We start from the raw sequence: 12,253 nt of genomic DNA, 5'->3' as shown, positions 1-12,253 counted from the left end.
TATCCTATGGAAAGAATCGCACTGGACATACTTGGGGAATTACCGGTAACAGAGAGAGGCAATAAGTATATAATAGTTATTTCATGCTATTATACGAAATGGACAGAGAGTTTCCCAATGCCAAACATGGAGGCATCGGCAATTGCAAAACTATTAGTGGAAGAAGTTATTGCCAGGTTTGGTGTGCCCAGCAAAATTCATTCCGACCAAGGAAAACAAATTGAGAGTGGTCTTTTCAAAGAAATGTGCAAACGTTTGAACATTCAAAAGACCAGAACCACGGCGTATCATCCTCAAAGCGACGGAATGGTCGAAAGATTTAACAAAACACTTGCAAAAATGCTTAGCATGTTTGTAGACGAAAATCACACTAATTGGAATGAACATCTTCCATACGTCATGATGGCCTATAGGTCATCTGTTCATGAGACTACTAACTATTCCCCTAATATGTTAATGTTAGGTCGTGAAAACACAACTCCACTTGACCTAATGTTTGAAATGCCCCCGAGTATGAAATCCATTCCTGTAAATCAGTGGGTATGGGAATTACAGGAGACACTTGAAAGTAGCCACAAATTAGTTAGGGAAAATACTGGTAGGTCAATGAGTAGACAAAAATCGTATAGAGACACTAGAGTTTCATACGAGAAGTTTGAGCCAGAAGATTTAGTATATGTCTTTTTCCCTGTAAAACAGGTAGGTTGCTCTTCAAAAATTACCTCATTCTGGAGAGGTCCGTTCAAAGTGAGTGAAAAGATTTCTGATGTTCTTTACAAAGTTAATTGTGGTAGAGCAGGCGTCACACAGGTCATACATTGTGACAGATTGCGAAAAGCACGGACACAGAATTTACAAGGTGATAATGAAATGGAATTTGAGGAAATACAAGAAGATACAGTGGATGCAGAAATAATCAATAATGAGTCTAGCATACAGGTAAATGATAAAGAAATGCAACATGAAGACATAAGTAGTCAAAGGAGAAGAAATAAGCCATTCTGGCATAGGGATTACATATTTATATGAGTTAAAAGTTCAAGATTTGATTTGGCTATGCCAAAGAATTGAGAGTTTGACAGTTTATGATGTTTCGGTAATTACTAAATGTAACGCACTTTTTGTTGGAAAAAAAAAAAACTCTATTGATATTCAAGTTTATTGACATTCTGAGTGTCGAGTTTAAAGTATCTTTAATGTCATGTCAAATTAAAACATTATGTTTCGTTTTGTAAAAAGCAATCGTTAAATACTTATAAAAAGTTTAGTGTATAATGAAGTTAAGTAAAACAGGTTTTAAGTAAAAACCTTTGATATTTTGGCTCGTCTTTTACATTTGTTTAGTCGAGCGTATTGTTATAAGGGCATGCGGGACGCATGAACCCGGAGGTGTGGGTAGTGTGGCAAAATGCCTCTAATACTCTTATTAGATTATTCCCTAAAATTGCTGCCTTTTAACAAAACTGCTTTCTATAGGAGCTACGTAGTGTTTTCCTCTTTATTATGCTGTTCGATCACTTACCGTACGTATTTGGAGTAATTTATAGCATTGATTGCATTCATATTACGTTAAATCATTTATAATTTTTCTGTTCATGATGCACTTTCGTTGTTGAAAGCTTTGTTTTAATAGGAATCAATAAATGCTTATTGTTTGCGTATATACGTACATGTATAATCAGTCATTGTCAGGACGGCGTTTATTAGAAATGGAAGTAAGTATTTTTATCCCATCAGCGGACGTTTTACATAGTTATTTTCAGTAGAACTACTCATTTCCTAGAAGAACTTCCATTGGATAAGTATGTTGGCGCATGCGCAGACCAAGAAGCAAGTCAAAGGACTTGGCCTCTCAGTTCGCTGTTGGTATTCGAAGGAGACACATCAAAAATAATTAATTATTTAATTAATTATTTGTTGCACTAGTCAAGCTGGGACTTTGGGACGACAGTGCCAAGTAGACAATTTTAAAGCAAAATATATTGAAAGGCATTGGAGGCCCGGGTCGTAGTACTCTAGTGGCATTTTAAGAGTCTTTTGCGGCTTATTATACCAGTTGCACCAGGACTTTAGGCTGATATTCTTACAAAGAACAGATAAGGGCATTCTGTGTCTTTATTTTCTGTGTCTTTATTGGTCATAGAAGCCTGGGTCGTGGCATTCTGGTGATTATTTTAGTAAGGCATTTTGCTGTAAGCTAAGGGTTATCTTTTTATATATTGTAGTTCTTGACATTTCAAGTATCTTTAATTATTCTTCTGATTCTTTTATAAGCTAATCATTTTCGAATCATTTCTTTCAAATCACTAAGCAGATAGCTTGAGGAAAATTTATATAATAGGCATTTCGCTACAAAAATCAGTTTGACAAGCAGTCATTAGAAAAATTATATATACGGCATTTTAAGTACTTTCATTTTAGCGTTATTCATTCTGATACTTTTTCCTGTCTCTTTATGATATTAGTGTATTTTTATCTAGACCGCTCGGATAAATAATAGCACCTACCGAAATTTGTTTCAGTACAAACATCTATATCCGGATTTTATTGTTGGTGCAAAAGTCGCCTCTTCAACTCAGTGGTGCGTACAAGCACCTAACTTTTCCTATTAGCCATGGATAAACAAGGTAAGTCGGACATGTAGTGGCCTTATTTATCATCCCTTTATTCTTAGATTCGTCTTTATTTCATAACTTGGATGATTTTACGGAACAAATCGAAGATGTAAAAATGTAATCGACATAGTATTTTGCCAAAGTTTGTATCCAATGTATGAAATAAAATGTGTTTTCAGTTTCATGTCATAGTAGAGGAAGGTGACGTGTGTGTTGAAACTGCATTTAAAATACGAATCCTGATATTTTGGTATTGTTCGGACGTTTAATTATAAGGTGTTTATTATCAGAATACTGTTTACAAATAAAAATAGCGGAAATAACTTCTCGCAGATGCAAATATCTTGCAATATTTAGTTTTTAGTAAGTCAACTATATTTTTTTGTATAAAGGCAACTATATTATGTCACAGATACTTTGTCCCAGAGCTTAGGAAACATTATATTTGGGATGTATTTGTAAGGGGTGTCTGTTTCTGGCTGAAAAAAAATCCTTCCATTATCCATCAGCATATGCCTCAAATGCATTGTCAAAACCTGCGCGTGCCGGGTTTTAATCTTTGTATAAGGCTTTGTTTATCATAGTGTCGATCTATTGAAAGGGCCGGTCAATTTTTGACTATGAGACACCTTTTTCTCTGTGCGCATTACCTTCCGAATCATATCCTTGCAGGCCAGGTGGCCTGACGGGATTCGAACTTCGACATCCCGCTCCGATGGCGGAGACGCAAACGTTGTTCGTGTGTTTCTTGGGTGTATCTTAGTAGCTGTAGCAACCAGATACTCTCTCTCTCTCTCTCTCTCTCTCTCTCTCACACACACACACACACCCACACACACTCTCTCTCTCTCTCTCTGTCAATTTATCTATCTTCATTCGCAATCGAGAATAAACAAATAAATGATACAATGTTGTATTTTCAGTTTAATTAGCATATATAGTAGCGGAAAAAAGAAACTGTGCATGGGTATAATATGCTATAACTTAGGAGGTATATAAGAAATTGCAAAAAAAAAATTTCAACAGGGTTTTATCTGACCTTTATTTAACACCAGCTCAGTTGATATGGTTATTGCATCAGCAGCGTCTTGGATAGAGATCAGTTTTCAGAGACGTTCTCTAAACAATGTTCAGCTCATCAATACCGTGTATGTCCACCATTGGAATCGACGCAAGTTTGGCAACGACACCTCATTGATGCGACAAGTGTGCTGAAAAATGCCTGGGGAATACCATTCCAGATTCTTACAAGCGCACGTGACAGGTCAGGTAACGTCAACGGCTGATTTTGGAGGCCACGTAAGCGACGCTGCATCTCATCCCACACGTGTTCTATAGGCGACAAATCCGGTGACATTGCAGGCCAGGGCAGCACATTCACATTGTTCTGGATCAAGAAGTCGGTGACGACCCGCGCGACGTGCGGGCGAGCGTTATCCTGTTGCAGCGTGGCGTTACGTTGCTGCACAAATGGAAGGACGTGAGGCCGTATGATTTCGTCACGGTATCTGATGCCTGTAAGTGTGCCGTCCACAACCACAAGAGCTGTTCTGCCACGGGATGAGATGCCACCCCACACCATGACACTACCTCCGCCGAATGGACGTCGTTGAATCACACAACTGTCATGGAAACGTTCACCTACACGACGGTACACTCTAGAACGACCATCGCTGCTGTCGAGATGAAACCTGGACTCATCCGTGAATAAAACATGTGCCCAGTCCTGTTGCGTGAAGTGTATGTGTCGTCTACACCAGGCAAAACGATTGATTTCTCATACATGGACTATAAAATATACTTAACAAAGTCAATGCTTCCATCCAATACAATCAACCCTTCCACTATCCAAAACAGCAGTGGGGGATATAGCTGTCTTTCAGACTGCTTGTTTATAAATTGCTCTTATATTTTCTACTTGACAACTGAATCTTCTTTCCGGTCATTCAGTTTACCAGATAGACAAACTGTGACGTCATCTACCAAGGAACGTCCTTCCTGAATCCACCCGGGTGTCTTTGTGACAGTGACACTGTATCATTATCTTCTGTTGTCTTTTACACAGGCAGCAGTAACGTACCTAGGATATAATATGGGTCCATGAGACATTTACACTTAAATATATTACAATTATAATGTTTTCTTAGAAAAAAAATGCCAAAAGTCATTTTGAATTTATTTTGCCCGTCACACGGTGACAATGATATATATATATATTTTTTTTTATAAATGGTTGGCCGTCCGAGAAAGAACTACCGTTTTTACGCCGTTGCTCGCTCGTTATGCGTAAACGGTTTGCAACTGGGCTTTGAAGTAAGATTTTTCTGAAAGAGTATTCACTTGCCCAAGACGGCTAACCATTGATAAAGAAATATTTTATTTTGGGCTATATATATATATATATATGTACCTGCTGGAAGCAATGCACATGTCAAAATGCTCATATATAAAGAGCTTTTCTAATGGCTCATTGTCACAGGCGCAAACAATTTTCAAAATGACTTTTTGGCATTTTTTTTCTTGGAAAACATTATAATTGTAATATATTTAAGCGTATATGCCTCATGGACCCATACTGTATCCTAGGTATGTTACTGCCACCAGTGATCTTTCATTGTGCGGTTCATACAAAATGAACATCGACATTTTCAATGGAACCAATTGGGAAAAAGAAAAATATTAAAATATAAACAATACAAATACCGAGTCCTCCAGTACTGGTTCTTCCCAGGAAAGATCGTTGTTAACTTGCTACACATGAACCAAACTGTCTATTTGCAAAGAGGTGGGCTAGGATAGCCGGACAGGCCTGTATCTAAAAATAATTTCTCTCTCTCTGTTCATGGAGGCTTTCTCCCGTACTGTTCCTCTGGTCAGACTAGTCACTGTGTCTGTGCCAGTAGAGGATGAAGTTGTCGCCCTAAAGTGCCTTTGAAGGTATCTATTATGAAAAGAGCTCTATATAAATCTGGTATAAATCATAGTATTGATGAAGTATTTCTACATAGTGGTTAGATTATTATAACTGACGAGGAAAAACAGACCTTCCTCACGCCAACCTGGTGGTGAGACTTTGGTCGATAATATTAATTAATATAATGCAAAATGTCTGAATTTACTATTTAATGTCAACAAATTTTGATGATTTTGCAGTTTCTGTTTTCATTTTTCATTATTACAAATCCATATGTACATAAATTTGTTTTACACGTTACATTATACAAATGAATTAATTTGCATATTGCTATATGCATTTACAGTGAGTACAAGCATTGTGCAGAAACACACGAAGTGTTGAAAACTTTTTGTTTAATGGAATTGCTCATCAAAATAAAGACGTGAATCATTTTACTTCCATTTTTCCGTAGCAACAGGCGTCTTCCTTACTTTTCACGCTCCTTTTAATGTTCGTTTTATTGGACCTGTCAAAATGCACAGTAACTGAACACTTGGAAAATCAAAAATCTTTAAGTTTGAACTATTCAATAACTTTTCTGTTAGGGTTTACGGCGTGTAAAATGCTGCTATCACAGGACGTGCAACGTATTTGCAAACACTTCATGGAGAAATTTAATTGCTCGAGATTTTATTCAAGATTTACAAACCCACTACCTGGCAATAATATATAAATGCAGTCTTTAACGATTTGTATAATTATTCTAATATTGCGATAATATTTTTGGCAGTGTTAATGCTCATTGCTTTACGTGCCTCATATGTATTGGTGCCCATATGAGGTAAGATAATGCAGTTATTTAGCGTCATTAACGGATGGTCCACGGGTAACGGTTCCGGTTCAGTGACGTCAAGACCGGCTGCACCAATCACATTGTTGGATAGTGCCTCATACAGGTCAGTCTGGTTGACAACAGATCCACGGGAAGTATTGATCAAAACAGCGGTCTTCTTCATTTTCTGGAAAGCAGTTTTGTTGAATTTTTTAACAGTTTGGGACGTGACGGCGCAGCAGACGCATAAAATATCTGATTCCTGTAATAACTCGTCAAATGTTACTCTTTCCGCAATGCCATCAGCGTAACTTGCTACAAAGAGATCAGAGTATATTATCCGAGATACTCCGAATGGTTTCATTCTTCTAGCTATTCCAAATCCAACACGTCCAAATCCGAAAATTCCGAGAGTTTTACCCATGGATAAGGTGCCGAGACACCACATGGGTTTCCAAGGTCCAGATTCTCCAGATTTTATGGCTGACAGTCCTGAAAAAAAAACAATACATTTTGACTAAAGTACTTTAATAGTTATAACCAAAAATGAACTGGCAAACCAATTAAAGTCTTTTTATATTTGACTGACCAGGTGATACGATGACTGCCAACGGTATATCTCATGCAAAATTGCCTTGCTGCTGACTAAAACGTAAAGTACCTAGAATAGAGAACGTAAAAACACAAACGCAAGAAATTCTATCAATGCTATCCCAAACGGCTAAATATATAGACTATCCGTATGCTGTTTGGGGTATTATGGATACATTTTCAGACTCCTGTGGTAACAGTTATTGTGAAGTTGCAATGCATATCCTTCTGATCTTATTCGAAATTACGCCGATTTGACACTCACACTTCCGAATACAGAAAACACATTCATTGCCAACTTAACATTTTTGCCATCGTGTAAACAAGGCTTAGCCCAGTCTTCGTGCACACGCGATATTACTGCCATGAAATCTTGAAAATCTCCAAGTTTCATACACGGCATTTTGCCAGGACGGGAACAGTGGATTTTATCGATTCATTACTTAGTCTCAGCTGCTGTTGTTGTTCGACAATGAGACTTTTAAACCATTTAACTATAGACAGATGACCTTAAATTGGTTTTAACTTGTTTTTTTTTTTCGCGCATATATGAACTCTCACTAGAGTCACAGTGAAATACTTCTGTTTTAGTTATATAGGCGCATCCGGTCAATATTTGGAGATTCATCACGCCCTTGATGCTAATTTAGTTTATTTTTTATACAGTTCAAATACAACTTATAAAATCCACTACATCACTAACCTTCAGCTAACCTTCGTGTTGTAATCAGTAACAATGCCACACTGAGCTCAGCGGCGCTGTCGGAGGCGACATCCGGTGTGGTCGCGACACAAATACGTCGCTGTTTACATTCCGGTATGTTAATGTGATCATTACCAACCGACATTGTTCCAACCACCTTCAGACTCGGACCTACAGCAAAATAATCAGAGTTTGTCTTGAATAAGGAAGTGACAACATAAAACTCTACCCGTGTGCGTTGTGAGTCATCACGCTAAATGGTGAACCAATATTTCTTCTTGATAAATAGAGGGCATTTGATTGTTTTGAGTGAATATGGAATATTCAACCACAGACATAGAAAAGCGTTAGTCACATACATATGGATAAAATACCGACGACTTATTTAACAAATAGGCACTACATTCTTATCGATCACTTTTTCATTTCAGATGGGGCAGTATTTTAATTGATTTTCGATTGAGACTATCTTACACATGCCTGTAAGAATAATATGTTAAAATTATAAACAGTCCAAAAATTGCATGTCCAATGTAAAGTGATGTCGGTTTCTGTTTTGATATATATGATAAAAAAACAGTTATCAAAATGGAAAAAAACAGCACATTTTACAATAGAAATTCTTTGACATTTTACAGGAACATTTTAAATTACTAATTATTCTTAAATGACCCATCTATGTTAAGAAAAAAAATACAGAAAAAAAATATTATCTAATCTAACGTTAAGTATGCATTAACTTGCTTCCGCTAGATGTCAAAATGTAATCACCGTTTGCAACACTGAAGTGTCTTATATCCAGAAAACATTATAAGATCTAGGCCTAATCGTAACTGTGAGTAGACCAATTACACAATTTTCTCAGTGCACTGATTTCTGATTATCAATAATCTACGGAATTTTAGCCAACACAAAAACAAATTAACACATGTTTCTCCTAAAGTAATATACTTGTACCAGATTTTGGTGTATACCTGCGTCCGAATCCGGAGTTCGTTGGCTCGAATCCCGCGGAACTGAGTAGCAACAGGTAGGCTGAGAGTTGCGTTTCTCCTTAACACTCGAGAAGGTTTAACACAAGATTTCGTTATTTGAAATAGGCATACAATTAAGCTAACGTCAAGAACAGTGCATAAATCGATATAACTGAGTGCATTTTACAGTGTCTTACGTTGATAAACTTCCTGCATGTACTGTATTTTAAAGTGTAACTTCTGCTGAAAATTTAATGTCATGAAACTAACATGACTGCACCATTATTTAAACGTATTAACTTTCATTTTTTTTTTAATTTTCAAAAATTAAAGATGTATGTAAGTTTTATAATGAAATAATTAAACATAATCAGCCATCTTACCCGCAGCGTCAAGAACTTCTGTGTCTATTTCGTCGTTGATGGTACAAAACAAGCCGCTAACGCCTTTCACTCGTTCTAAGAACGTCTCACGCGGAACGACGTCATCACTATTCCAGACGTCAACGTCGCACGTTTCACCTAAAATGTCAATTCCTTCCTGTGGAACTCTACGAGTTACAAAAACTTTAGGTTTAGCCATATTTCCTTTTCCTGGCAGATAGAAGTTTATTTCACTACACCAGACGGCAAATAGTTATTCAAATGCTCGAGAATCGATAATAACGTTCCTCAATGACAGTCAAGGTCAGGGTCATTACCATATCTCACGTATTAATGTTTCCTTTGAAATGAATTGTTTTAAAACATGAGATTAACATCTGATTTGACCATAAACACTGTACAATGATGATAGAATACATATACATCTCCAGCAAGGTAACATATTTACAGTAAAAAAAAAATACCAACTATCATGAGGGGATGTAACTCTTACATAAAAGATTTGCTAAATATACTATGATGGCCTCCCTTCCTTAAAGAGAAAGCCATGCTGTAGGAATGCCTTCATATATATAAACTCAGATATTTTTCTACAGTTGTCATAAATGGCAATTTAGTGTCATCTGGTGCCGAGAGGATGCATATAATCACTTTAACTTATGTAAGAAAATTGTAGATAGACAAAACACAAATCTAGTACGTTAAAGTAATGTTTTAATGAATATATACAGCAATTGTATCAAAATGATAAGTTCTCTTTCTCTGAGATTTTTGCGACTTCGTAACGTCAGTAAAAGCCAGAAAGAATCTAGAAAAAGCAAAAAAGAAAAAAAGAAAGACAAAAATAAAAAACAAACAAAAAACAACCCCTTTAATACCAGTTACAAAACATTGAAAGTTATCCCCTAAATATGGAATGAATATCATAAATTATAACTTTGTCCCTGTCAGCTAGGAAGCCTAGACCCTAGAGATTTATTGAGCTACATGTTGAAATACGCAGATCGTATCAAACCCAACATTCTGCAGAAGGTAGCAGAAACAATTCCTTTGTTATAACCCCCGTCCAAATGTCACCCCGCATCCGCCGAATGTCGCCGCACGGCCGCCTACCTAGCCCTTTTTGTAGTTTAACAACTTTTTCTCAGATATCATATTTCATAAAGAATATATATCTCTTTTCTCAAAGTTGTGGCATTAATACCGCCGATTAGAATTCCTCACTTTGTCCCACGTCTCGGTTGCTTCTCCGTCGGGAAAGATTTTGATGATTTTATATAACTGAAGTCGGCGAACTATTACATAAATCGAATAGGACTGTTCACCGGTCTACCCGAGCCATGACACGCTTTCACCGCTTTTAATTATCTGAATGGGCATTGTTGTAGGTTTCTCAACATCATTTCATGATTATAATGCGGCAAGATAAAGTGAAGTGTGTCAGGATTACTTACCAACATTAGCATGTTCTCCGCAAGTTACTTTCAACTTCTCTTTACGAATCAAAGGTTGAGCAACAACGAGCTCTGATGTCAATTCTCCACTCATTCAGAACAGTACGGTTTAAGACCCACCACAACCTAGTGACCTACTTTCCACCCCTATATAAACTCTATGAAAATTTTTCTGATAAAACAGTTAATTCACTTCACATCAAGATGACAGGTGGACAATTTAGGCCCTTTTAGAATTAATGTGATTTCACATCTTATTCGATGAATCTTTTTCCACGTAGATAAAGAACTATCTTACACAGCAACAGAAACAAAGTGTGGTCTAAACAAGTACTGTGCATACTATTACTTTAATTCAATAAAATATTCACAGAAATTAAACACACTGTCTTGGTCAAATATATGCCATGTGCTGTAAATTTGTGTACTGCCTCGATAGCCTAATGGTATAACATCCGAGTTCGATCCTCTCAGCCGCCCGCTTAGCTCAATAGGGAGAGCGCAGATCTACGGAACGCGGGGTCGTGAGTTCGATCCTCTCAGCCGCCCACTTAGCTCAATAAGGAGAGCGCAGATCTACGGAACGCGGGGTCGTGAGTTCGATCCTCTCAGCCGCCCGCTTAGCTCAATAGGGAGAGCGCAGATCTACGGAACGCGGGGTCGTGAGTCCGATCCTCTCAGCCGCCCGCTTAGCTCAATAGGGAGAGCGCAGATCTACGGAACGCGGGGTCGTGAGTTCGATCCTCTCAGCCGCCCACTTAGCTCAATAAGGAGAGCGCAGATCTACGGAACGCGGGGTCGTGAGTTTGATCCTCTCAGCCGCTCAATAGGGAGAGCGCAGATGTACGAATCGCGGGGCCGCGAGTTCGATCCTCGGGCGAGGCGCATCATTCTCCGTGTCGGTTTGATAAAAGACATTGAATGTGGGCATAGGAAATAGAGATGAATATAATTGCACCTTTACTAATCTTACCAGATGTTCTGTATTACAAAAAGTGCTTCTATTGTGACATTTTGATACAAGCAAAACTGTATTATCTGCACTATTAATTACTTACTGGTATTTCATTTTATTATTGGCTTGTTAGGTAAAGGTAAAGGTAAAGGTAAATTTTATTTACCGTCGCTTTGTGAAACAATTAACATAAGCTCAGTAGAGCTTTTGAGCGACCCTCTTTTTAAGAACAGTTAAAACCAATTATACCTTACCCCCAGCAACTTGCTGGTACCCATTTACAGCTGGGTCAACTGAGGCAATCGTGATAAAGTGCCTTGCCCAAGGACACACCGCAATGGGAGTAGCCCGAACCAGGGGCCTTCACCTCCGTAGGAAAGCGTCTTAGCCCTCTCGACCACTGCGTCCACTTGTTAAAAGTTAATCTTTTACCATATGTAAGTTGACAGAATCATAGGAACCATGTTTTGAGGGGTAAATCAAACACAAATGAATAAATCGTAAACGTTTTTGTTGTGCAAAAAAGGATGATATTGTGTCAAAAACAGTTTTCATTTTCCACTCAGTTTTGTAATTGCAAGGGAAGTAAACTAATAGATATCTCTGCTTATAAGTACTAGCCCAAGGCAAGAGTTGTCATTCTTCGTGGATCACACCTTTAAATTAAAAATTAAAACTTCTGTTATTGATATTAACAAAACTGTCATAAACTTCACATTTTTGGTTATTTCAAGGACTTGGAAATAAATTTCTAGACTTTATTTAATGAATAACTATCATTGAAAATTTTAGGGTCTATCTCTAGTGTCACATTGTGTCTGAAATCGTTCGTCCATCTCTGATTTATATG

The 12,253-nt window shown here is 37.5% G+C and overlaps 1 protein-coding gene across 1 annotated transcript; it reads right to left on the bottom strand.

Annotated features, from left to right (window-relative positions):
* Nucleotides 1-5,723: 5,723 nt before the first annotated feature.
* LOC123526209 (glyoxylate reductase/hydroxypyruvate reductase-like) lies at nucleotides 5,724-9,404 on the bottom strand. The gene is made up of 3 exons (XM_053522863.1): nucleotides 8,995-9,404; nucleotides 7,638-7,808; nucleotides 5,724-6,835 (listed from the first exon to the last, which is right to left on the bottom strand). The coding sequence occupies exons 1-3, from the start codon at nucleotides 9,191-9,193 to the stop codon at nucleotides 6,270-6,272; spliced, it is 936 nt and encodes a 311-aa protein (XP_053378838.1). The 5' UTR covers nucleotides 9,194-9,404; the 3' UTR covers nucleotides 5,724-6,269.
* Between the last annotated feature and the right edge of the window lie 2,849 nt (nucleotides 9,405-12,253).

The sequence above is a fragment of the Mercenaria mercenaria genome, chromosome 14 (genome assembly GCF_021730395.1).
Source record: "Mercenaria mercenaria strain notata chromosome 14, MADL_Memer_1, whole genome shotgun sequence".
Classification (NCBI taxonomy): Eukaryota; Metazoa; Mollusca; class Bivalvia; order Venerida; family Veneridae; genus Mercenaria; species Mercenaria mercenaria.
Note: the sequence above shows the minus strand (reverse complement) of the source record. Positions and strands in the feature narration are given on the sequence as shown.

What these genes read in the sequence shown, in the direction of transcription:
- LOC123526209 (XM_053522863.1), bottom strand. Translation starts at nt 9,193, where the DNA reads ATGGCTAAACCTAAAGTTTTTGTAACTCGTAGAGTTCCACAGGAAGGA. An exon ending in AGAAGTTCTTGACGCTGCGG is followed by an intron (nt 7,809 to 8,994) that starts GTAAGATGGCTG and finishes ATTTTGCTGTAG; the next exon opens with GTCCGAGTCTGAAGGTGGTT. An exon ending in AACACGAAGGTTAGCTGAAG is followed by an intron (nt 6,836 to 7,637) that starts GTTAGTGATGTA and finishes TTTTTTTTTCAG; the next exon opens with GACTGTCAGCCATAAAATCT.